Here is a 26864-nt window from a genome sequence, read left to right as displayed (position 1 = left end):
TGGTTTGCAGTACCATGTGCAATATGTGCATACACCTTGCACGATTATACATCATTAACCGTCATATCACAATAGCTGTAATTGTTATTACAATTTAATTATTTTAAAAAATACACGAATAAAGTTACTGATGCTACAAATTTTACCTCACTATTTAAACTAAATTATTTAACGTAATTTTTATGTTCGAAGGCTAAAATCTTTGTAGATCCTCCACGCCTTATGTTATTATTAGTCAAGGACTTGTAAGAAAAAAGAGGGGCGTATAAAACCTCTGCAAGTACGGTATAATTCAAGCGTAGATTTTTAATTATCCATGTACAGAAAGCTACGACTGTACTTAAAACGTCTAGTTTTCTACAGGCTCGCAGAAATAAATTTCCAGCTTAGTCTATTGACCCTTTTTATTACAGTACTGTACATAAAAGGATATTAAAAAACACGGAATAAATTAGATTCTTATTTACAGTACCGGACAGTTGGAACTAGACCGAATTCATTTAATAATACAAAAGCTTTCTTGTATGTATTAAGCTCTCAATGTTGAAGTTTATTATAATGTAATGATAATGATTTAATAACAATAGCTAGTTTTTAACCTTACCGACTGCGGCTGCATACTAATACAATCGTATTAATATATTATTATTGACAACCACATTGAAGGTCATTTTATATCATAATTATATACTGCTATAATTAATATGCCGTACCGTACGTTATTTGTATACAGATTAATATACTGTATACTATTCGTGTAGCAGTAGTAGAGTTTATAAGTAACAAGTAGCATTCAGGATCAGCTTCGACATACAGTAAATAAATAAAGTTAAACAAATAACGCTTAACCATACATAGCTGTTAATCAATATATTATTTATTTGATGTATAGTATATTGCTATCTGGTATAGATAGAGGGAAGTGTAAGCTTCGAAATTTTTTTTACACCTGCTAAAAATTATAATATCAACGTGAAGGTAGATATTGCATTGAAACACTACGGTAGCTTTTTAGTGTACGCGTAAACTGTTACTTGGTTTACAATTACATTTAACTAGTAAGCCGTTGAATATTGGAAAACTGATAGGGTAAGCTAATCAACTTGTAGTCGAATATTTCAATTAAACATTAAGAACCTTGCCGGATACTGAGAAGTTCCATGTAGTCCGTTGGATCTGTTGCGATCATATTTTGTGTGCTGCAGCACAAATCTGTGAAAGAAGAAAAAGATGATTTTAATTCAATCGATTAGATCCAGCATTTTATTATTGTTAACGATAGTACTTTTAAAAATCGATGTGAAAGGCTTCCACCCTTACCTAGCTGAATGTGGCGATGTTAAACCTAGACAAGAATTATACTATCCGGATTATAATATTTATCATAATTATAAAACTACCAAGGAACTTATAATAACCTTGGCTGATAATTTCAAAGACTATATTAGACTGGATTTATCTTATGTCTCTCGTTTAGGCGAACCACAGCTATTAGTACGTGTTACTAACTTCACTCATCTAAAAAAACAAAACATTACAAATTACTGGAGGAATGACAGTAGTAAAAAAAGAGTAAAACTTTTAATATCTAGCGGCGAACATGCAAGAGAACTGATTCCAACGGAAAGTGTCATTTTCTTGCTAACCAATATAACCAATGGATTAAAACATAGCGGTGATAAAAGGCCAATGGATAATGCTGCCTATCGCTTCAGTCATTACATTTTAACTTACGTAGATCTATTTATTATCGTAATGTTGAATCCTGATGGTCGCAAGTATGCGGAACGAACTCGAAATTATTGTTGGAGAGGTACTAGTACTGGAGTAGATTTAAATAGAAATTTTGAATGGCAATTTGGTGGAAGCGGCAGTTCCAGTAATAAGGAAGATGAAGAATATCGCGGTCCACATTCTTTCTCAGGTAAATTAAAATTGATACTTTCTATTTGGTCGATATGCAACATCAATCAGGTAGAGTTACATGTAGGGCAAACCTTCACCAATGAAAGTCGCAGAGCCGCAACCTAACTGTGTTGCAACTTGTATTTTTTATATCAAGTGCTAAATTTTGATGTACTGGTAAAATATTATGCATGCATGGTTCTAGGTGGTAAAACCACTTTAAGAAATTAGTATAAGCTTAACTAACAAAAATTATCTACGCTCCATTTGTCATAGGTTAATGTAATATTCTCGATAAAAATGATTTAATTCGAATAGAAACCGATAATTAATTTGATGCAAAATCTCTTTATTAAATCTAATTTATGACACCATAACTAAATATTCTTTACAGTTAACGAAATTAAAAATAATAAATGAATATGCAAATCGATGTTAATATGAAATACTATTATGCTAAGTAGAGCCTGAAATTGCATGTTAGTTCTGCATTTATTAAAAGTATTATAATTTTCAACTTAAACTAGCTGTTAACAGTATGACTATTATACCAGCTATGTGATATCGCCCTGTGCTAGGTAGCTATAGTTCGCTATTGCTTTCAAGATATCACCTCGTCCTTAGAGTTAGCTCATGCATATACCAAGTAATTTAGCTATATGTACGATTAGGGGTGTCGGAAGCTCGGTTTGTACAATATATCGTGTATAGGAGTTATACAAAGTCAAGGATTAAGATACATTACTCAATTACGAGCTCGAGGAGATGTTATCATCCCAGATATTTTACTTGAATTGATATAATGCGATACTAGTGAAAGGCTTAAACTTGATTTCAGGATTAATGGTAAACGTAATTGTGAATTTGTTATATTCCATGTTTACCTGTTTTTATGGTTAAATTATTACACAGATTACCAAAAATAATATGAAGTCTTTTTGTTTTCATTCTTTAATACTTTTAACGTCTTAATCAATTAGAACCAGAATGCAACGTCTTGCTTGATTTAACAAGTCAATACGAATTTGATGCTTTCTTCTCTCTACATGCTGGTATTAAGCATATATACGTACCATATTCCGGTAAGTATCGTACTAATTTCGATATAATAATTATACAGTAGTTGAATGAGAGATTTTTCTATCAAACGTGCTAGGTTACATTGGTCCCCCATACGATACTTATACTGTACCATAGCTAATTTTTTCTCAGTTTTTCCAACGTAGACCATGTCTTCTACGTCTAACACAAAAGTAATAACGATAAAAATGTCTTTCACAATTAACCAGTATGAACACAGTATGAAAGTGTAGTGAGTCGTTCTGAAATTGTACCCACGTCCTAAGTAATATCGAATGAGTTTCAAGCATAGGTTACTAAATTCTAATTAATCGATGGCACAGTGTGATTTACTACACTAAGCCAATTGCTAAATGCATAAACATATTAATGGTATTATTTTTGCAGACAGTATGTCCCAGAAAATAGGTCGAAAGCCCGCAAATATTAAAGAACAGCTGAAATTGGCCTCAATAATGGCTAAGAGCAGTGCTTCTAAATTTACATACGGCCATGCGTACGACTTAAATGACTATGCTGCTGATGGTACGGTGTTTGATTATATGGCAGGGAAACGAAATGTAGGGATAAAGATAAATGATTTAAAATAAAAATTTAATAAATCATTTTTAACTAGTAATACCAGTGGGTGCAGATAAATTTTAATAGAGGATATTATGAGGATAATAAAAGTTAGCTCGATGCTATCAATAGCAGCAGAGATATCGTGTAACTTATAGTAGTACGATATTTACTGTTAATATTTATTCATATCATATGAATAGATCCCCTTCTCATTCGCCATCGAGTTGTGGGGTAATGGTGATAATTCAAATAAGCGCTGCTTCGATTTGTTTAATCCTCACTCTCAAGATCTAAAGGTATTAGCCTACTAGGTTTATTACCTCTTTTTCACTTGCATTTTAAGCATTAGACACTAAAGTCACACCTTATTATCAATAATAGTTTCACAAGTTCTAATAAATAAATATAAAATTTTAACCTCTACGATATTTAGGCTGCTTTAGAATCCATTTATCCAATTTTTGTGGCTGGATTAACTAGCCTAATTCAAAAAAAGCTGCAAAGAAATCAAAACAAGCATCTTTTTGATGCAAAACTCAATTTATATGACAATAGCTTGCAAGTTCATTCACAAATGTCCGGCATGATTGATCAAGTAAACCAAGAAGAACAGAATTTTAACTTCAAGGTATGTATAACATGAGATGATTTATAGATTAGGAGAATCCTTTCAAGTTTAAATTACTACTACAGTATTATTAAATAATTTAAGCCAATGCTAATGTAAATACCCGTGATACAATGAGTTGATTGATTGCGAATCATCATACAGTATTGTTAGCTCAAAGGTTTAATGCACCAACGTATATTGCCTTAATTACATGTTATTACTTATCTATTCGTAATGAGCAAAGTGGGCATTCGTATAACTTACTGTTATACTGAATACATATCGTTATTATATTAATTTTATACTATACTGATAAATATACAGAAATTGTAAGGTATTATGGAATTCGAATTTAGTAAAAGCATACGTAACGTTTCTTTCCAAATGAATAGGTCGCCCAAGGATGGAAGGAATTTATAAATAGCGGCGTATATTCAGCAAATCATTTTAACACCTTCCTACTGTGTACCGCATTTATATTGATCATACTATTTGGAATTTATTATAGAGATAAAAAACGTTTTATTGTCGGCAAGTTCAAATACTGCATTAGAAAGGAAAAATCCAGACTTTGTAGATTGGGTAAAACTTGGTTTGGCTAAAATTTATTATTGCTTGCCTGCCAAATTTTTCTAATCCAATCATGTTATATTTTGGTACATATTGTCATATAAGAAGTTGTTACGATATATTGATTAATGTACATAAATTAATCCATACTTCTGTATAACATTTTGCGCGTATGTAAATAGAAATATGATACCATATGATAATTAGTATCTAATAAAGTTTTATATTCTTTGGTTTGACTGAAAGAGAAAAAATGCGACACTAGAGAGAGTAGTTAAAATTTTTGTATTAAGTCTATTGCCATAAAAATAGCATCTCGTTGCAGCTATAGTATACATGTATACATTTATTTCTGTGGATTGTGTCTTTTTGATCTATGGTATACTAAAGTTAACTGTAATGCAAAATACTGTACGTAGGAGTCGATCGCAAGAGCACTACAGATGTACGTGAAAAAGATTCAAGCAATGATACCAATGCATACGTGAAGATACGTAATTGTATTAACACAATTTGTAGCTATGTACAAATTGATATTTTACAATTCCCGTCCTTTAAAATCACAGGTATATACAGTATATATATATATGTATATACAGACAACAACTGATCCATCTTAATAAGTAGGCTCGTATGCATGTAAAAATTTATTTCACATGTGATAGTTAGTGATTTTATGATCTTCTAATTGTTATAATTTCCCCTAATCATGTTTAAGTGCTGTATTATATTCCAATAAGAATTTCTCATAACTGCACGGGACGATTAACTTAGTCTAATTGCGTCGTTAGTGACCAGATATAAAAATTGGGGCAGTGTGCTCAAAATCACCAAAACTACGAGCGGATAACGTATCCAGCTATCAAACATTACATCAACGCTCTTAGCTTATTTCGATTACTACAGTATATGATAGTTCATAAATTACTTAAGTGGATCATTTTCAAAATAATCATTCTATAATGCATTTATTTGATATCCATAATGCAATATATTTCTTTTCAATTTACAATGACAAAATGCCATCAAGATTGTATACTACTCTAATATATGAATCGACTTATCATCTCATAACATCGTATCGAACTTAGAACGTACAGTACACAACACCAGATAAAAATGTTCCGAGTAGAAAGAGTTATAATCCACATCATAAATTTGTAGAACAGCAGCTGATGGAATTTACGCATCATTAAGTGTATAACAACATTACCCACGAAAGGTAAAACGATTGTTCGGATATAACTTAAAATTAGACACCAATTGACCTGCTACACCAATAATATCAATACAAATGTCCAAAATTACCTTATAATACAACCTGACTAATTTTATACCTCATTCATTTCCACGTCGTCATTCTTTTCTTCCGTATTTGCGTCCTCTCTATCTTCAGTGACTTCGTTAGCTTTTTCTACGTCCATAGAATTATCATTTCCATCGTTATTTTCGTCCATAGTTTTCGTTTTGTCATCTATATCCTCCTGCAAATGTTTTTCTTCAGCAACATCCATAGCTGCTCCTTCGGCGTTACGTCTACGACGTTCTGCAATCAATTTTTGAATGTTTGCCTCGTGATCTTCTAGTTCTTTGAGGCGACTAGAATGCAGTTCTGTTCACAAGTAATTTATACAAAGTTAAGGAATGACATTCGTAGTTGAAATACTTCTTGCAATACAGAAAATACCTTGTATTTCTTTGTTCGAACTTTCTAATAGTTCTCGGGTTTTATCGTTATGCTCAGCAGGAAGATAAAATAACTGCGGAGAAGTTTTAGTTTTGATAAATATACCTAAATCATTGTAATAATCTTGCATTCTCTTTTCCTGCCAAATATTAGTAATAAGGACATTTGTAAGTGAAAGCTGTTTCTTAAAATATGATGAAAAAGACTAACCATTTCAATCCTTTCTAGTTTCCTTTCAATATCTCTCAACTCGGCTTGTTCACTTCTTCTTTTACTGTACAATTCGCGTCGTTCTGCTGTTATTTTTTCTTTTTCTTCTCTTTGAGCAGTTTCTAACTTCTCCTCAATGATTGCTCTTTTGATCTCCTAGAGAGTAATAACAAGAAAATAGAAATAGTAAGGAAATGCTTTGATTGAAAATTTTCCTGCAATTCGTATTAGTGCTTTGATAAGATAGAACACCTTTTCAGAGCGTTCTTGGGACTCATTTTTAAATTTCTGTAGCGTTCCCATTAGTAGAGCACCGAACATGCGACGATTCCTAAATACATGCCACATTCATTATAATAAAAGGTTAAGAGCTCAGAAATAGTAGTTTTCATTTATGTTCACATCCTATCAATGCGAATGTCCTTTCACCTTGCTTTACTTTTTTCATCCTTTAATTCGGAATCTCTCTGCAGACGCGAAACTTTTTGTTCTGTTACCACAACAGACGATTGAATCATGGGCTGATAACAATTGAGAAAAAATAATACTTTAATCTCCTAATTTATTATTATTATTTATTAACTTTATATTAATATCGGATAATAGAGTTAAATTAATCCGGATAAGAATCTATGAACTGATTAATCAAGTTAATATTATGCTGTAATTCCAAAGTCACATATCTACTTTATTTAATTTATATCCTCGATATGAATGAGATATAAAATGATGCAATACTTTATCTTCCTCATCATCTTCATCCTCGTCTGCTTCACTATCCGATGATCCTTCGCCTCTTCGTCTGTAGGAAGACCGTCGACCTCCGCTGAACGAAATATAGCAATGTATAACAAGTTTTAAAGATCGATGGGTAAAAATATCCAAAAATTTCATTGAGGTTTACGAAAATTTATTTGCTGCAATAGTTTTTAATAGCTAGTGTTGAATATAACTTCTTTTCAAACCTGTTATCCGCACGACGATATTTGTTACTGGCATCGCTATAAAAATGCGCAAGATAACGCAAGGTAAGTTGATTTTAAACATAGCTATTTTTTATTACTATTATTGTATTTTTGCATACTCTAGTACCGTGATACTCTACTAGTAGATCATAAACACATTACAAGGATCGAGGCACGTTGCATGCCATCTATCTCAGTAGACGCTGAAACTAGCATCTTTCTAGAGATTCAGCAGCTACCGCCATTGTATGATCTTACTGCTTGTTTACCGTACATCTCAAGGACTGTAAAGCAATAGAAAAGTCAAACTAGAGTATGCGAGCCCGATTTGAGAACTTTACGTACAGTACATTAGCATAGTAGCCTAACAGATATACGGTACATGTGTGTGTCGTCTAATACATTGCAATACTTATGAAGCGGACGTTACAGATTCAATAAGGCTAGCTAGAGAAGATTTGTGTGACTCTAAAGGCGCAATCGGTGTACGTATATACTGGCAATATTATTACCTCTCTGCGAAACTCCGTTTGCGATTATCTCCTCGCTGCATACCTCGTCGTTGAAATTGCCTACAGAAGTAAAGACAGTTGAGATCCGTAAGTTATAGAGTATTATTACTATTCTGGTATACATGTTTCTCTGTTTTAGAAGTGAAGTATCATAGTGGCGGAACTTGACCATCTATTATATTTCCATCAATTATAATATTGGCTATGAAATAGTATCGAAGAAAAACTAGTTCGATTCTTGCCTAGTACAGTATACTGTATATCGTACTTATTAAGTTAACAATGGCGGATATGTTATAGTACCTACCGCCACCGTGTTTAACTTGCAGAGAAAAAATTTATTTTCTAATCACTATACTAATTGGGATCAATTTTCTATCCCAGGCAGGTTGGTGAGCGACGAAGCTTAATATGAAACCAAAAGACAAAGTAGGTTGTAGAAGTCCACGTTTAGTCAAGCTGAAAAGTATATGCAGTGTCACTATAATCAGGGATAACTGCAGTACAGTAGAATAAAAACTAAATTTCCTAATGAATACAGCATGAGTGTATTGCATCGTTCATTTTCCTTATCGATTTCTTCAAAAGTCAATTACAGGATGGTTACGTTATTACTGACGTAAAAGCAATAGTACAGTACAGCGGCCAGTTGAAAAGTACAAGAAGTAGCATCTCATTGCCCAGCGAAAAGGAAGCTTTAGATTTGAACATATTAATAATGTACTGTACGACAAATTACCCAAATTGATCCGTTTCATGTTATCCTAATTCAGAGCATGCTTGTTTACAGAAAAAGCAGAATTAATCTATATCTTATTGACATGGAAACTATTTCGCGGAATATTCAACTGACGTCGGGTAAATAAAATCTTCAGGAGTTGGAAATAGCGCTGTAGTCTACTGTAATGAGTGGTAGTCATGGATTCTTTGACATTAAGACAACATGCTGTAAATTGATTTGCAAGTTGTAATCTTTTAACACTGCAGTGAAACAATATTGTAATAATACCTCATTTCAGATGGGTCTCTACCAGTTAGTTTTTTTATATTTTCATCGACGGATTTAATCCTTTCCCTTAAGACGCTTGCTTTTTGTTCTAATTCTGATGCCATCATGCTGCTTCTCGTATGTGCTTGTGGCTTTGCTTTCTCAGTGTTGCCAGTTAAAAAAGCATGTCACTGTCCAGTACTGGACCGTACTAGTGTACAGTACATACTGTACAGTACGCTGAACCGTGGACTGTAGTCTACAGTACACAGTACTAGTAAAAGAGCCTCTCTCCATACTGTACAGTATTGCTACCTGCTGTACTGTACCCTGTACTACAGTAGTAAAAGAGCCTCTCTCCATACTGCTACCTGCTGACTCCATGGCAGCTGCAAGAGCTTCAGCCTACCGCAGGGTACTCACACTCTCACAGTAGTAGTACTATACGCTACAGTACTAACTACTGTGCTGTACGGTAGTACGAACTCTGTATCTTTTATTTTATCTCGCTGTGCACTTTTACTACTCTACTGTACACTAAGTCTGTAGTACAGCGTACAGCATAGCACCTACTGTACTGTACTGTATGGGCTACTACAGTACTGTATGGGCTACTACAGTACAGTACATGCTATCTCGGTCAACTTAGTTGGAGTCTGTATCCGGGTCCTTAATTCATTTGCCGATGCTGCCTGCAGTGTTGTGCAATGTGCAGTGTCACAGTGTCACAAACTACTAGAACTAACATCGGTTCGGGCTGTTAAATTTGTCAAAATCCATTCACTGACACCGACTGAGTGAGTGTACAGTACAGTACTGGGTACAATATTATACTGTAGCGCACAGTACACTGTACTGTACAGTATAATTAATTAATTAATTAATCCCTTAATTAATTACTATTACTGTATTTAAACTTATCATAGTACTGTACCGTACGGTACAGTAAAGTAGACAGTATACAGTATACTACAGTATAGAATAGAATCGTTAGCAATGATAATAATAATAATAAATAGTAATATTATTAAATGCTAATTTTGCTCAGGCAATCCGTTTTTAAGCCCTACAACGAGAGAAATCAATCTATAGTTTAAAGTGGCTATAGCCGTCAAAAAGGTACGGGAGAAATCGGTTTACCTTATGCACGTCGAGGGCTGCACTACGAGAAAATGTTCGCCTATCCAAAGTTAATTACTTTATCTGCATCAAGAAGCCATACAGCCACCAAGGTACGCTTATACATCTACTTCTAATGTACTGTATGACAAGTATTAGTCATGAAATGAGTTCTATTTTTATGAAACAAGTCGGTTCCACTACTGCTATAACTAACTATACCAGTTTAAGTTTCGTTGCTTCTAAACTTAGGGCAAGCGTAGCTAACTAAAAATGATCTAATTATCACATTAGCAATTTGAATCATGTACGAATCATTTAAATTCACGATTATTACTTTACATCATTCTACTACTACCGCTCAAGTCACACAATAAATGTTGGCATAGTGGTATCAATTCGAATTGAAATAGGAATATCAAGTAAATAGTGTATAATACGTACAAACGGTATATGGTGTTGCTGTGAAATGACTACATATGCCGTATCTCTAACTACGCGTATATCAATTCTGACATGACAGCATTTGACTGGCAAATTACAATCTGCTATTTCTCATCGCCTGTTTTATTCTTGGCTGAATTACGTTTTCAACAGGTATGAAAATACATTTCTTAATTATGGTACTCTAACTTTATTATCAATTTGCAAGTCTGAATTGCTTCGTGTATGTCTTTGTATACTGTACAGTACACTTGCGGTAGTATTCAGTATTTTCAAACAGTATTTGGCGGTTGGCGTAACTGTAAGCAGTAATATGGTACTTGGGGAATAGTATAACCATACTTGGGTAAAACTGGCATTAGGAATACTATACGCATTTACTGATGATACCCTGAAATGTAACCAATATTGAATATTGAGTAACTGAAAATTGTTATATTGTACAACTAGAGTCGACGAGAATAGAATAAAAGACGTTGGACCAGATCGGTAAGAACAATTCTGACTTGCATTACAAACGTATTACTTACACAAAAGTCTTTGATAACCTAGTTATATAAGCATATGTACTGTACTTTTAACTGTTATCTGTGAGTATTACAAAGTTCAGAAGTATTTATTGCGCCAGATTTTAAGAAGAACGCTCTGTGTTTCCTTAATTATCGTTCGTTGTATATATACGAATGTAGACTCGTACTGTACTATGCCATAGCATGTGCTGTCTTGACTAACCTTAACTGCAAGATACTGTGGGCATGAGGCCATCAGAATACTATATGATATTGTACCGTTGTATTCATATTGGATGGTTTGATTATCATCCATCGGCCATATTTTCTAACAATTTCACTATGATTTTGAAGAGTTGCAGCGGAATGGGTTTTACGCTGTGGTGGGTCTGTAAAATTTGCAAATAAAAAGTGGCTTAGTGACTATAATAGCCTGAGTGATGGTCCTCGTGCTTCTTTCATGCTCGAACATATCGATCTTAATGAAACTACTATTACTGACGAAGGATTAAGACATGTTACATTTCTTAAATATCTGAAATCGATAAACCTATGCACATGTCATAACGTAACCGATATTGGAATGCATCATATCAGTAGCCTACAGGAATCTTTGATTAAGTTAAATTTAAATGGTTGCAGCTCTGTCACGAATGCCGGACTTTTAAGCCTTCGTGAATTAAAGTAAGACGTAAACGATTAGATTATTGATAAAATTCTAGTCATTACATTAATGCTTACGTAGAAAATGTAATATCGAGGACAAATTTTACCAAAACTCTCTAATTGTAAAGGTGCTACTGCACGTCGTATAGTGACATCATTGAGTCATAAAGTATGCGTTACAATATTAGTTAACGTGAGAATATATCTTCTATCTTCCTTTTTTGCTCAGGCTGTTAGAAGAGTTAGACATTAGAAATATGATGAGTGTAAAGGATGAAGAATTGGTTATTGCTGAATTGAAAGCAAATCTGTCAGTATGTGAAATTTTATCAGGTGATGTATCGTAATTATCGTCTATTACTGAGTCATTTTGCCTACTTATAATTGATAATGTAATGATAAAAAAATTGTTTTTGTAAAGCCAAGTATCTTTGTTATCTAACCTAATAATTAACTTTAATGTAAATTCTTCAGTTTTTGTATGTTTCTAACAATTACGAACAGACTCAGCTACGACGCTTCCGTAGAAATATGTGTATTATTAAGTTTGCATTGTTATGTAGATTCCAAAATAAATTTAAGCAATCCATTTATTGAAGATTTCATGATCTGGATTAATCTAATTTAATCATTTCGATACTGCAAATTTGTCAAGTTTAATCAGCTACCGCTGTGATCTGGATAAGAATATGCTAACTCTGGTGTATATATACTTACTGCAATTATAATTACTGATCTACTACCCTTCGCTCTGCTGGCGGTTAAATTCTGTTGTCAATTTAGTAATTACTTGCCGAGATATTTGCTATTCTTATATTCGCAGACTTCAGCAACCGCAACTATTTTATTAATTTCCTTTACTATGGTAACGGTTCAATTGTATTCACTGTATATATACGAGCGTATATAAAAATTTCTAAGGATACTGGGACTATAAAATGCAAGTAGAGAATTGTTAATACGAAACATGTATAAGAATTGCAATTGCATATTTCTTGCGTCACTCTTGAATAATTAAAGTAATATCAATAGAATATGACGCTGTATACACAATTTATTTTGGTTAGTTGATTTTAGCAAGTGTCGTAAGTTATGCATGCAATTTATCGATATTTAAAGAGTAATATCTTCTGTGTAAACTTCATTGCGTGTAACAAAGGTTCCATCATCCTTTTTTTGATGCATAACCGTAAATTTGCGTCAACCATATGCATTACCTCATATATGGCAATATTATATATTCGAATTACTGTATATCTTAACAGATTGCTAATACGCGTACAAGGTCGTTAAAATCAGTTCAAAATCAAATTAATTAATTAATTATTCAGTATACGTATATGTTCAATTGCTATGTAGGCTCGAATAAAATACTGTATTACATGTATAAATTAATGTAGATATCATCAAAATTTGGCATATACGCGTACTACTCAGTATGCAAGTACACCTGAACGTACTACAATTACGGTAAATGTTCTTTTTAGCAAAGTGAGTAAAGACTTTCATGTACAATATCATACTTCTGGCATCCGAGAAAGCTTGCAATTATTGCCATACTTTGTCTGGTGCCTTGCAGGTTCACTTAGTATTAGCTGTAGATTTACCACCAAAAAGTATCACTTACCTACATACTAATTTTCTTCTCAAATTTTACTGTATCTTTCTGGAGGCATCACAGCGATTGCCATTCCAGCTTGCTGCATGAACGGTACTGTACAGTGTACATTGATCTTGTAACAGTACAGTACAGTACGGTATACTATTTGTACAGTACAGTGCATACAGTACAGTAAGATACGTATACTGAACTTGTGCAGTACTACTCTTAAGGTCTACTGAACAAGTGTACATGTGTACATTTGGATATTAAAGACCTCTCTCTAGGCTATTTAAAGCAGTAATAGATTGAAAAGTTGTTGTCATTTTTATAGTACAAGTACATAAATAACGATTCAAGAATGCGATCGAAAGGAAAAATCGACTATGGTGATAAAGTTATAATAGAAAAGGGAGATAAATTTAAGTATATAACCATAAGAAAAGGGAGGTAGGTAATGTAAGATACTTATACATATATGAACATATATACGTACATAGGACATAAGCTATTGTACCGATAGTTGTGTCGAAATTAAACTACTTGTGTAGCCGGAATGATGTATTCTTGTAACTGCGATGTAAATAAGCAATCTCTAGATACTCATGTAGTACAATATTATGTACTGTAACTTAGAGCCAGGAAGCTCTTAAACTTCATTTCTGGAACTTGCATATCCTGTACACTTTATGAGCGCAAGTAATCATTGATTGCTGCATGAATCCTACTCAGGTTTACGATTAACATTTAGCATTTAATATACGTATTGCCTATTCCGAGCAGACTTTCAGACCTGAGTCATGTACTACTGTACTAGAAGAAAAGCTTCTAGTAGCCCATGCCTGAGTGCACGGTTGTTCGCTCAAGCTTGGACATTTTATGGTTGTACATTGGCATTGTGAGCTAGTATAAACGGTGAATATAAGCACAGAACGATTTAGTTAGAATATAGATAGCACTGTGCAAATGTTGGTATCTTTCTATTCAATCTCTTTACCTCTTAACCTGTTGACTGCGGCACTACAGTAACTGTAGTTATATACAGAACCGTCCTACGTGATATACAAGTACGAATATTCACAGATTATATAATTATAATCATTTATAGTGTAATTATTTATCAAGTAACCCATTCAGGCCCTTTTCTAGTAGATTTTTCCATTGTCGTATCATCTATAATTTACAATCTCACTAGATACACAAGTAGCAAAATTGCAAGTTGAAATGCACTTTAATTTGTACTACTACTTGAAGTCATAACTGGACTCGAAAGAAAACTATTCCTTTTCACTATAATACAAAACTGTATCATGCACATACGCGTGCGGTATATCTACGTGCATGATGTATGGCTACGTTACCTACATAAAAATAAACATGTAAATTAAACATTCAATATCCGTGCACAAAACGTATATCCTCTTGTATGGAAAACTTACTCATATATCATTCGTTTTACATCACTATAATTTGTAGTCAGGTTTGTTTAAAAGCATTTGCTCTATTAGATAGCTACTACAAACTCAAGATCTTGCTCTAACTAATCTGATTTAAGAGTTATATTAATTTACATAATCTATGTGACTTAAAAACTAAAAATTATCGTGCATTTGCTGATAGATAATATTAAATAATGTCCGTTCTAAAATGTATTGCAGGAAGGCGTGCATAGACAGGCTTAATTTTTATTTAGACAACGCCGTTGGCTGTTATTACAACACCACGTTTGATGTCCGAAATGATCATCTTTATAAGCTTCATTACGAAGAAATTTCATCATCCACTAGCAAACCCGGTAAGAAGTCAAGCTTGCTATACCTGTGGTAATGTTACGATCTATTATGCGTACAGTACTACGGCCTTAAATACTAACTGTACAGTGCTCCCTCTCTGCAATGTTTATCTACATAAAAAAAATAACAGAAGTTTCATATTTTATACGTTAAAACTAAACAATTAAATTTCCGAAATACGTAATAGCTGTAATAGAAGGTATAGATAATAGCACATTAGCAGATGATCCAAGCTCACAAAAGCTATCACGTAGCCAAATCGAAGACTATAAGAAAAGTGGTGTGATAGGAATGGTAAGCTGTGATACTTAAGTTTATTGTTAAACAATTTTATTAGTTGCAACCTTATACAAGTTCCCCAAAAATATTTTAATAAAGTGGGAGCTTACGAGATCTTAGCAAATTTGTATTTTACAACTAATGATCTATAATGTACAAGTATAATTTTAAATAAGATGGGAATGATATCGCAGTTATTAACTGACTATGTATTATTATAATGTTTTAATTTATTAGGACCTTGTTGAGAAGCTAGTGAAGAATAGTGCTACCTTTGATGCAAAAACTGAATTTTCTAAAGTAAAGTACATTAAAAAGAAACTTAAAAAGTAAGAGCTAAAACGCTGTAAAGTTGTATCTCGTAATTTTTTAGCCTGGAAATATGAATTACTTTATTGTGAAACACTTCTTAGAACATTTTAATGAAAAACGTATCTCTTATAACTGATAAATTGACATGGCGAACTACCGCACTAAATATATATAGGTATATATATATAAATCTAATTTAACGATGGATAATTTTTGTTTGTAAAACTACTTTCAAAGGTATTCACATCGTATCATCATTAGATGGCCAACAGCAAGAATTATTTGCCGTAATTACTGGAATCATGCCCCCAATAAAATATGGTCTGAATTAAACAATCCTGAAATTAGAAATGCAATATAAGACTTGTTGTCTTGCTTATTTAATTGAATTTCACCCTAACTTGTGTCTGCCCTTTCTTAGTCATTTACGTTACGATACATTGGCACAGCTCCTAACTATGGCAGACGTTAAAGCGAAATCTAAGTTAGTAATTGCTGAATCATGTCAGGGCTTGGTAACGGCTGCTGTTATGGAAAGAATGGGAGGTAATAAAAAAGGAATTAATTCGTTGATTGCACAGTTATACAAACAATTTTACGCTATGAGATGGGTATCTTACGAAAGATTTCTTTAATTAATAGGTGAAGGTGTTATCATTCAGGTACATGCCGGTGATGTTCCGACAGTTGGGTAAGAATGTTAGGATTCGGTTATGGATTAGCTCCAAAGTTGTCTACATGCGTTTTACTGTATGAGCTTCAACGTCAAAGTGATAGAGTATTCTTGATAATTTTGCAGATATTCCATTACAAATTGTAATTTTCCACAAGCATATATGGATATGATCTTATATCTATCGCTACGTAAAGTTAACAGCCAAGAATCTGATAATATGACGGGTTTATCAAGTAAGCCAGGTAAGATTTTCATACAGTACTCATGAGATACTCACGAAACATGAAATACCCGCCTGACATAATATGGACAACACTTTCTATTTCAATCACAATTGACATCAATTTTAGCTGATAGTGATAATGAAAAGCAGGATGCGATAGAAAAAAAATTAGCAATGTCGACAGATCCTGCTAATGATACAGACTCTAAACAATTTTCGGTTTGTATTGCAAGAATTTCTTCAATCTGATTTATACCTACAAAATACCCTAATTTATTCAGTATTTACAGTAGCATAATAACCTGAATCACATTAACAGTTTATCAATTAGTTCAGCATAGAGTTAATGGCATTGTTCTGGAATTACTGTTAAACAGTACGATTTAACATAATACGTTAAAATGTATATTTATTTGTATTAGCTTGATAAAAATCAACGAATTCGTATGGAGTTAGAAGCTAAGAAACACCTATCAACTCATGATTTGGACGGGTATTATACGCGATCTATGCATATTACTAACCTAATTACCAGATTTTCTTAATAAATTAAAATTTGAATGTTATAAATTATGGATATTAATTCGTTGTTAATTTCTTCGTACTCTTCATATTTTGGAGTACGACAGTGAATTTAAGTTGAAAATACATTCTTTCAGGCTAATCATAGCTACAAAATTCGATCCTTTGCCAATTCTAAAGTCCTTGATAAAATATATTGCCCCGTCACGACCATTTATCATATATTGCTTTTTAAAGGAGGTTTGTTACTCAACACTATCAAATTCAGTTCTTTCGTAAACAATGTCATACCAGTAATATTTACATCATTTCTTGGTTCAATATACTAGACTTGATAATTCTAGTTTAAAGGCATATATTTATCGATAATTAGCTAGTGTTTCGTATTTTTCTGTAGCCTCTAGCAGAATGTTACGTCTACTTGCAAGAGCAGCAGCTAGCAGTAAATATTCAGCTAACAGAAACATGGTTGCGAGAGTATCAGGTAATCTAAGAATCAGGAACAATAATTTATTACATTACATAACACATGTTTATTTAAATTTATCATAAACAGGTTTTGCCGGATCGAACTCATCCTTTAACTATGATGAGTGGTACTGGCGGTTACTTATTAAGTGGAATTAAGATTGATTCTGATTGTGATAAAAAAGACGTCATAAACAATGAGAATGTCAAAGATAGTACAAATATGGATAACGAAGGAAAGGCAGATTTAAATATAGTACACAGTGATACTAAAAGTAAAGATAATTATAGTATTGAGAGTAATGCACTTCGGAATAAAAGAGAACTAACTGAAACAGACAATGTTGAAATGGAGGCCAAAAAGATAAAAACAACCAGTAAAGATTAATTTCAGTACAAGAAAATATTATAGTGATCATTTTTATTCAAAATTTTTTATTAAATTTTTATGTTTGTCGTTATTATTTAAGTAAATTTTTAAATAAAGATCTATCACATTGAAAGATATTCAATACCCATTGTTGATTAAAAGTTTTCTAGGATCGTTAGGCATAACGCTAACGGTTGCTTCACCGCAACCACAAAGTAAACATTCCATGCCATAAATCTTGATAACAATATAATGAAAAGTAACTTTTAGTCGCAGTCAGCAGAGGCTGAGTCTTGCACGAATGATAAGTATGTGTATGTTAGATTTTAATAAATAAATTATAGTAGATTAATAAAGCTATGAAGTTAAAATGTTACAATGACATGATTACAAAATACAATCTAAATATATACTATTATAGCACGTTAAACTTGGCTGTTAAAGCGAAATATCAGTTATATACGATACAGTAGGCTAAGGTTGCTAAGGCAAAAATATGTACTGCAGTAACTTAATAGTTTTCACCTGATAACCTTCCTCTACTTGAAAAGTGTACTCATGGTTGGCAATGACGTGTCGGCAATTAGGACATATATCTACAATATACATTTTTAATAAAGATATATATACATATATATATTAATCAAAGAAAATAATACTATGCGAATAACTACTGTATAAATACAGTTATAACTAGTTGCAACTGGCAAGGTTTCATCATCCGGCTGAGATTCCACCTAACAGGCCTATAATAATTAACTTAATCATAACTAATGTGATTGTGATTTTTCATTTACCGTACAATCAGTCAATTTCACTAGCAATAATTACGATTTAATTTGATGCATCAACTATTATTCAATGATGTCAATGATTAATTCAGCTCAGCTTAATTTTCTCAGGTACAGCACTCTTACGTTGATACTTGATTACTTCTGTTTGATCTTCTTCCTCTTTCGATTCTTTATTACAAGTTTCAATCAGTGTCCTTTTCTGACAACTACTACAAGCTTTAAAGTTTAAAAAGAATGATCCAGTGTCGAGGCAGCTATTCCCCTGTAATTAATACGACAATCAATTGTCTTTGGTTTCACGATAAGTATACGTATATTAATCAGTAGTTTGCTATCTTAGTAAGGCGGATGAAATTTCTTTCTTTTTATAACTACAGTATAGTACATACGTACACTTTATCCTAAAGTCACTACTTTTACAAACCGGCGCAGTATATATATAGATACTATAGTAACGTGTATAATGTATATTCTACAATATGACAAATCTTATTGGTTTCTGTCCATGTAGATATTCTGACGTTATTAGAATAATTTAGATAAAAACAAATCAAAATTTTATTGCAGACATCAGATAAGTCTGGTAGAAAATACACGGCTCAGTCACTCATGTGTTATCAATTACGCTGCACCGATGAATTAACTGAATTAAATTGTTAATTGTACCAATTTGGACATTCTACAATAGTAGCTAGCCAACAAGTACACCCGAAGATCCTGCAAACATTTTAGAGAGTGCATCATCTACAGTACTGCATACTTAGTGTATAGTATACAGTACAGTACATTGCACAAGCTCAACATACACTACTGTGCAGTACAGTCTAGTGATTAACCTCAAGTTTAATATTCTACACATTATCCTGACTTAAAATATCTGAAATGCGCGTATCAATCGATGATAAAATAATTAAAAATTAAAATAAATCCTACCCGATCAGGAAATGGAGTAAAAACACAACGGTTGCACATAACGTTGCAAATATGCCTGTATGATCCAGCTAAATGGTTTAATTGTTTGCATGTATTGTACTGTATGTCGTACACTATCGTACACTTCCGTTCCGTACCTACTATCCAGTACAACACAGTAAACACACGGTTTCGTAAACAACTCTTTCATTTCACTTCACATACTATACAAACTACTGTATTGTGTTCCAAATTAGGAACCATTGATACGACGTACCGCAGCCGCATGGTAAGTACAGTAGTATTGAGTAAATACCGACAAGGTAAGATTTGCACTCTCCTACTACTATATTTGAATTTAATTTAGAGAATTCAGAATTCTAGATACTGAGATTAGATTAAGGCTACATTGTAATGTGTGGTACATTAAGGGGATCTCAGGAATTTTCATGATTCATAAACCATATCACATCACAACACTGTATCATTTATTTACTATTACGGTTATCTTATTGCGCGAAATTCATTAAGTACAAGTCTAAATCATCTTAGACCAGTATCATTACGAGACAGTTTGATTCTAAAATACCATACAACGGGTGCAATGCAATATCTATGGGCAAAGCATCAAAGTTGGTACAGCATAGAATAAAAGTACTACATTGAACATCTGCTCTTTTAGACAATAAATATCTAGATTTCAATCCATAAGTATGCTATTACTTGCTTATGGAGTAGTAGTAACTCATGAAGTGAATTACGCTATACTATAATCACGTGTTTATAAACACCAAATTGCAAAACTGATATAATAATTAATGACAACCTATGTTATATATATATATATATATATATATATTCGATACCTTTATCTGTACGCTTTGCAACGAAAAGCTGCGTATAATACTGGTATAATTTCTACATATTTCACGCGATACTGACTTTAATTAAATAGCTTATACGTGTATAACAATTTTAAGTACATAGTAATAATAGTCGTTATTTTTGAGGAGTATCATTATTTACTAACGGCCGTGCATAGCGTTCATATCAATATAACTAGCAGTTGTAGGAGTAGGAACATCAATAAAACTAGGCTGTAATTATTGTAATAACTAAAGCTGAATCTGGAACGATAATGCTATTGAAATCAGATCGAGATATTTAATCACTGCACCACTTTCTTTAAAATTACTAAACGTTATACTGATTACGGAGACATTCGATTTGAATTCCAATCTCAGTCCTTAATTTTCGAGCTGTGTCGTGTGCCGTTTTGAGATGAGTCACATTTTTATTATTTCTGGTTTCCTTCATTAATAATTCAGTAGTGACTTTTAGCTGAGCTAAGAATTTTTCATACTGAGTTCTCATTGCCTTATGCAAAATTTGCAGTCTATGATTATCTTCAGCTAAAGTTTGAAACTGCATCTTTTTCTTTATACGATGGTTACGACTGTGAATTCTATTTCTTTCGCGTCGTAGGCTCTTTTTAACTTCAGAACCACATGCAAGATTGGAGCCAGAATTTTTGTTCGCTGACCTTTGATGATGTTTTTTTTCCTATGATAGTAATTAATTTACGTATATTTACATTTACAGATATTTTATTCTATGAGATAAAAAAATTCTAAATTACATGTCATTAATTTTTCCATGATTAATGGTTCTAGAGGTTATGATTATACTAGTTTCAGATTTTAATAATAATTTTAAAACCTGACTTTCTTTCGAGCTATGTATCTCGCAAGCATTCATAGCTGAATTCCCCACTGTGTACTTTATGAGATCATTTGGAGTTCGCACTACACTGCATCGTTTCCCTTTCGCTTGTTTAATTTCACAGCCCATATTAACAATTTTTTTCTTATTTTTTTTCGGCGGCCAATTTTCCTTCCCAATCGATATGTGTTTTGCAAAGGCCTTTCTTTGACTTTCACTATCCGATTCAATCAAATTATTAATCTTGATATTTTTACTCGTCGGTATCAGAGCGGAGACTTGCTCCACCTTCGGCTTTTTCCTCTTTGCTTTGGTAGCTATGTCTGATTTAGCGATTTTGAGTTGCTCGTTTTCGTGCTTACTGCGCTTGATTTCATTTAAAGGATGAGAAATGTATGCATTATCTAGATCTCTACTTTCTGGCATGGGAGATTGAATATTACGAGACGACGCTAAGTCAGCAATTTTCAGTTTTCTTTCACTACCCTCGATGCTATTGACCATTTTCCGATTCTCTTCTTTATCTTCATACTTTTTGTTAATAATTGGACGCAGTTTGAACGCATTATCAAAAACTACTGGATTATTTTGCAGTGTGATTGTCTTGGAATCTAGTGTTACATTTTTGGCATCCTTGCTGACCGAGGTCGTTCCGGGCTTAATTTCGTGGTTTCTAAGATTATTGAGATCTAATGCTAAATAAATATTTAGATTGCTTAAATAATTTAGTCAGTACTAACTTCAGAGCATCCACTAACATATTCATATTCCCCATAAAACTACGCCCTGGAAAAGTGAAATAGTTTATAGGAAATATTCCAGTGACTGTTCACTATAAAAACATAAACTTAAAACATTATAGTAGGTGCGAATTAATATTACTCATAGGTTAATTTTGGTGCGTATAGCTTCAAATGGAGTAAATATTACCTTTTAAATCGACTGGCACTGCATCTTTTAGGGAATCACTGGTAATCACTGAATCTTTCGTATTAGATACCAAACCAGTCATAAGATCACTGATAAATGATAACCAATAGCTAACGTTAATTATTAATTAGTGCCAGCAAGAGGTTCGCTTACTAACTCTAAAACTGACTACGTATATTTTTGTAAAAATGCAAGCTGTATGCAGTTGATGAAGATCAAAAAATATGATAGGCATCTTGTGATTAATTCCCAGCTTTTGTATCAATGTAAATGTTCTTTCTTGGTGAATCTCGTTATATAGCTGACTGATAGTATTACCAAAAAAATATAACTAGAAATACCACGTCAGCGACTATGTGGTAGAAAGCTTCTGCTGTATATTCTATTAAAACATTAAGATAAATTAATAGTGGTATGGAGAGTTTTTTACTTAGATTCTTCGTAATCTGAGAACAATGGTGGCATAAAAATATCGTGTCCTTTAAGCAGGTCATCCCCAAAATCGACTAGGTATTGATTATCTCCCGGCGTCTGTGAAATAAAAATGACAAGCATTAGTTTTGAGTATTAAATTTAAATCAAGTTTAGAAAATAGCGAGAAGAATGAAAATTTCTTATTTGAATTGTTCTATCACTATATTGGAAGCTCTAGTGTTAATGAGAATAAAGCATCTGCAATGCATCATCATTTTTACTCCGGAAACATCTCTGCAGAAACTATGGTAAGGATTACAACTCCAGAAGCTCTTTGGCATTGTAATGCTATTAATTAGGTTCATACCCTGTATCATTTACGAGAAGATTAACGTTTATTTATATTTAATACTACTAAGGACAATATCAGTTAATATTTACCAAAGTCTGATGTAACTTATGATGCAAGAATAGATATCTACCTTTCATAAGCATTTATTACGACAGCAAGACAATTCTGAAAACAGATAGTCTCTTCATTTCAATTAACACATTTATTATATATTAAATGTTAAGGCTACTTTACTTCTGGTCTAGTATACTCTTCGATAATAGCTTACAGCTATGGATAAATTATTTACTATTAATATTTACTCAAACTTACATCGTACGCGTAAGCTGTTTTCCATATTTCAGGATCACCATGAACTAGAAAATCTCCATCCATGACTTATGAATTTACCATTAGATTGTTAAGGTTATGAGATTTTTTTCTAGATTTTAGAGAGTATCAGCTGAAGTAGTAATAGCGTCACTCTAACCATCTCAACTTGCGAATAACTGTGAAGCTTCACGCAATTGATGTTCGATCTTTTATTTGCCGTACGATACTGCTTATACCAAGTTTAGACTAAGATGACCACGACAGGAATGCTGAAACGTTTGATTTGATTAGAAATTATTAGAGCATTGTACAAATAGGTGTATGTATTTAAAAGAATCGCTTTACTTAGTACTTAATTTTGATCATTTTTCTCTGAAATAGAAGTAGTTGAGTACCTGAATACTATATACGGTTAACTGAAAGATTATTCGCACTTCTACTGTTCCCTTTTTCTGATTAGTCAGCAGTGTGAACGGTACATTTACTCAGAAAATTAATTTTCGTAGTACGTTTTATAAGAGTTCACAATTACATCGCTCTTTTAAGGTTGGGGTCATGTCCTATATGAAATTAGATCTGTTGCATCAAGATACCCCATCATGCCTAGCTTTTAAGGATATACTCATGCTATCAATAGTAATATTTCTATCTCGTTGCTTCCGGTTCCAGGTATTGGTATACTGTTTGTAAGCTTAAGCAATAGTGTTAGACAGGATTAAATCTAGTTCTAATAGTAAAATATTTGAATCTATCATTCCGCTAGCACTGCAAATTTTTATAGATCCTGTGCAATAAGTTTCTATCAAAAGATGGATGATATATTAATGGTAATTAATCATCAATACCTGATTTTAAATTTGAATGCAATTACCAATCCTGCCCTTTTTCATTACGTAAGTATACGAGTATCCCTCAGGTGCTACTAATAAAACAATTATGATCTCAATGTAACGACGTTTTCACTAGCTTTATTCGTCATACCTTCTAAATATATCTAAGACATCGATTAGTTCAGTTGTTATGCCATATCGCTGAAAAAGTCTGCTACCATTTATCGTAAATACTACCATTACTTTTTTCGCAAAATTGTATGAGGTAATATAATTATTATCAATCATATAGAAAATTGGTTATAGTACTGTACCATATGTGATACGTATCGGCGCTGTGAAAAGTCTCTAAAACGACACCTTCATCTATTTTCACCATAACTATCTTAAAAAATCGATGGCAGTTATATTTTATGTTACTAGTACTATTACAGCTCTATAAAATTTCGGATACAAATTAGGCATAGCCGATACCATTTTCGCATTGAATCAGATGAAGGTGTCTACAGTGGTACACCATCATTAGTAATTTCAGAAATCAAGGTACGATGGATGATACTGATACAGCGACTAAATTGCAAGATCAGTTTATAGTCATTTGTATATTTTAAGAACGAAAAATGTATCAAAAACAAATGTTTACTCGTAAATGATATTAAAAAACATATTTATATTTATTATTGCTTATACATTTCACTTTAATGTTATATCTACCAGTTTAAAATCTAAGTTGAATACTATAACGCTTTAGCATTTAGGAGCTGTTATATGGCTTGTTATTGAAGTCGCCATTCAAGGCCATTGACAATATCGTAGTGAAACTGTATAACTAATTCATAAAATTTATGTTATAGATATTTATGTAATCACGTTGCTGTCTAGAGCAAGCACAAATACATAAAGAATCCTTTTATTAATAATACAGTGTGAATATATGCATACAAATACGAAATACACTTTAGAAAGAAAGTGACTTCGCAGTAACTAAAGAACTTGACTTAAATACAATTTTCAAGAATATACAGTACACATCTTTAAGACGTCTGTAGTAATTGTGATTGTGATTATGTTAGATGTATACAGCGAATCTAACAATGTAGAGCGAGCTTAAATCTGCATCAATTTATATCTTAAAGGTCGGTAGTTATAATACTATAGCTACTGAAAACAAGGAGCTGATACTTTACGCGACATACAGCTACTAAATCTATGATTTGGCTACTTTAATAGCTAGGTGGCTTAAAAAGGAATGCATATTGAAGAGGCCGGTAAGTTCGAGGAGATTATAGTAGCGTCTTCTGGCGTAATTTCAGTCTACCTTAATTTCAAAACGTTTGTTTTCGGCTGCCTATAATTCTTCTTTCATTGCGTCAGTACTTTAATGTGAAAACGACCTGTAGTAATAGCATACAGTATATAAGCATTAATAAGAGAAATTTTCAATGTCATTTGCTAAATAAACTTACAAACTATTTCAATTAAAAAAGATTATGATATACACGTATTTTACGAATACTGATAAGTATTAATTTGAATGACGATATCTTGGAAATGTACTGTACAGTGTACAGTATATGTGTTTATTCTAGTGACTAATTAAAAAGGGGTAGCAATCCCTAGTTTATTCCGCTATCGATGCATTTATCTACTTTTTAAAAGTAAATTTGTAAAATTGTTTATGTATCTTTGATATAACATCCTACACGTTTACAATCAATAAACTATTGCATTTGAAGGTCTCACCAAGACTGTTATCTACTTTTCGTTGTACTTACATACTGGGACAGAAGTAATATCAGCCGTAACCATACACTTCAGACCGAAGCACTCTAAAGCTCCTCTTATTAGTCCACATGAATAGTATAAGTACTAGTATCAATGGAATATCGCAATAAAAGTAAAGTTATTTGTAAGTTGAAGTAATCAGCAATATTGTTAATTGATAATTAAAATTTATTATAATTACCACTGGAGCTAGCTTTATGTACTGCTGTCCTTCAGCCATTGAAGAAATGAAACGGAAATGATTGTCTACTAGTACATAAACTCCCTATACATTAGCAATAATTCACATCAATATGGTATAATTTTGTATACGTACTATAATTCAGAACAAATCACAGATCAATTTGTAATTAAAATAAAACTTAAATCTTACAGAATGATTAGTGCGTAAATTATCGACTTGCTTCTTATATATAAAATTCCACAGTTCCCGGCATATGAATTTTACAGAGTCGATATCATCTTTAAATCGTAGTGTCTCTTTCGATAGCCTGCAGCGTACAGTTAATCAGTACTACTGAATGCACAAATAGGTGATCGTGCACATACTTGTATAATGCAGTATTGGCATAGTACAGTACATATCAATCTATGCAGTAAATCACATAACATTGCACGAACCTTTCAGCTAGGCTGTATCCTACACGGTAGCCTATTGAGTCCAAAATAGGTTTCTAATAAGGGGTAATACAAAGATAATATCAGCGAGAAGGTCTCTGTTTTACAGTGTAGTACTAAGAA

The 26864-nt window shown here is 32.7% G+C and overlaps 7 protein-coding genes across 7 annotated transcripts; 3 read left to right on the top strand and 4 right to left on the bottom strand.

Annotated features, from left to right (window-relative positions):
* Positions 1 to 1230: 1230 nt before the first annotated feature.
* Positions 1231 to 4795, top strand: TRIADDRAFT_59794 (uncharacterized protein; the record flags this gene model as incomplete). The annotated part of the gene is made up of 6 exons (XM_002115865.1): positions 1231 to 1924; positions 2886 to 2987; positions 3373 to 3545; positions 3750 to 3845; positions 3983 to 4177; positions 4670 to 4795. 6 exons carry the CDS (start codon positions 1231 to 1233, stop codon positions 4793 to 4795), a joined length of 1386 nt encoding a protein of 461 aa, XP_002115901.1.
* A 721-nt stretch (positions 4796 to 5516) lies between these two features.
* On the bottom strand, positions 5517 to 9216 carry TRIADDRAFT_59793 (uncharacterized protein; the record flags this gene model as incomplete). The annotated part of the gene is made up of 10 exons (XM_002115727.1): positions 5517 to 5588; positions 6067 to 6341; positions 6417 to 6555; positions 6627 to 6782; positions 6879 to 6957; positions 7056 to 7183; positions 7365 to 7452; positions 7592 to 7627; positions 8104 to 8163; positions 9113 to 9216. The coding sequence occupies 10 exons, from the start codon at positions 9214 to 9216 to the stop codon at positions 5517 to 5519; spliced, it is 1137 nt and encodes a 378-aa protein (XP_002115763.1).
* Positions 9217 to 10263: 1047 nt separating this feature from the next.
* On the top strand, positions 10264 to 12176 carry TRIADDRAFT_59792 (uncharacterized protein; the record flags this gene model as incomplete). The annotated part of the gene is made up of 5 exons (XM_002115864.1): positions 10264 to 10323; positions 10734 to 10807; positions 11105 to 11143; positions 11518 to 11847; positions 12059 to 12176. The coding sequence occupies 5 exons, from the start codon at positions 10264 to 10266 to the stop codon at positions 12174 to 12176; spliced, it is 621 nt and encodes a 206-aa protein (XP_002115900.1).
* A 1614-nt stretch (positions 12177 to 13790) lies between these two features.
* On the top strand, positions 13791 to 18090 carry TRIADDRAFT_59791 (uncharacterized protein; the record flags this gene model as incomplete). Its single annotated transcript, XM_002115863.1, has 12 exons — positions 13791 to 13879; positions 15088 to 15224; positions 15410 to 15516; positions 15739 to 15830; positions 16235 to 16359; positions 16456 to 16504; positions 16613 to 16731; positions 16840 to 16931; positions 17135 to 17205; positions 17372 to 17474; positions 17632 to 17718; positions 17791 to 18090. The coding sequence occupies 12 exons, from the start codon at positions 13791 to 13793 to the stop codon at positions 18088 to 18090; spliced, it is 1371 nt and encodes a 456-aa protein (XP_002115899.1).
* Positions 18091 to 18129: 39 nt separating this feature from the next.
* TRIADDRAFT_64216 (expressed hypothetical protein) lies at positions 18130 to 19873 on the bottom strand. Its single transcript, XM_002115726.1, has 4 exons — positions 19800 to 19873; positions 18990 to 19128; positions 18598 to 18668; positions 18130 to 18309 (listed from the first exon to the last, which is right to left on the bottom strand). Exons 1-4 carry the CDS (start codon positions 19836 to 19838, stop codon positions 18211 to 18213), a joined length of 348 nt encoding a protein of 115 aa, XP_002115762.1. The 5' UTR covers positions 19839 to 19873; the 3' UTR covers positions 18130 to 18210.
* A 1099-nt stretch (positions 19874 to 20972) lies between these two features.
* TRIADDRAFT_59789 (uncharacterized protein) lies at positions 20973 to 23571 on the bottom strand (the record flags this gene model as incomplete). Its single annotated transcript, XM_002115725.1, has 6 exons — positions 20973 to 21341; positions 21498 to 22195; positions 22431 to 22519; positions 22861 to 22961; positions 23126 to 23212; positions 23509 to 23571. The coding sequence occupies 6 exons, from the start codon at positions 23569 to 23571 to the stop codon at positions 20973 to 20975; spliced, it is 1407 nt and encodes a 468-aa protein (XP_002115761.1).
* A 2522-nt stretch (positions 23572 to 26093) lies between these two features.
* TRIADDRAFT_30075 (uncharacterized protein) lies at positions 26094 to 26788 on the bottom strand (the record flags this gene model as incomplete). Its single annotated transcript, XM_002115724.1, has 4 exons — positions 26094 to 26207; positions 26305 to 26388; positions 26497 to 26614; positions 26745 to 26788. Coding segments are annotated over 4 exons (360 nt in total), but the record flags the coding sequence as incomplete, so codon positions are not given.
* Between the last annotated feature and the right edge of the window lie 76 nt (positions 26789 to 26864).

The sequence above is a fragment of the Trichoplax adhaerens genome, genomic scaffold, assembly GCF_000150275.1.
Source record: "Trichoplax adhaerens TRIADscaffold_12 genomic scaffold, whole genome shotgun sequence".
NCBI lineage: Eukaryota > Metazoa > Placozoa > Uniplacotomia > Trichoplacea > Trichoplacidae > Trichoplax > Trichoplax adhaerens.
The sequence above is the reverse complement of the archived record's forward strand: the minus strand, read 5'-3'. Positions and strand labels throughout refer to the sequence as shown.

Excerpts from the sequence above, each read along its gene's own strand:
- TRIADDRAFT_64216 (XM_002115726.1), bottom strand. The coding sequence starts at position 19,838 with ATGTGCAACCGTTGTGTTTTTACTCCATTTCCTGATCGG. Across the intron at positions 18,669-18,989 it reads AGAAGTAATCAAGTATCAAC|ATATATGTCCTAATTGCCGA; the intron begins GTAAGAGTGCTG and ends TGTATATTGTAG. Across the intron at positions 18,310-18,597 it reads AAGTAGAGGAAGGTTATCAG|ATTTATGGCATGGAATGTTT; the intron begins GTGAAAACTATT and ends ATTGTTATCAAG.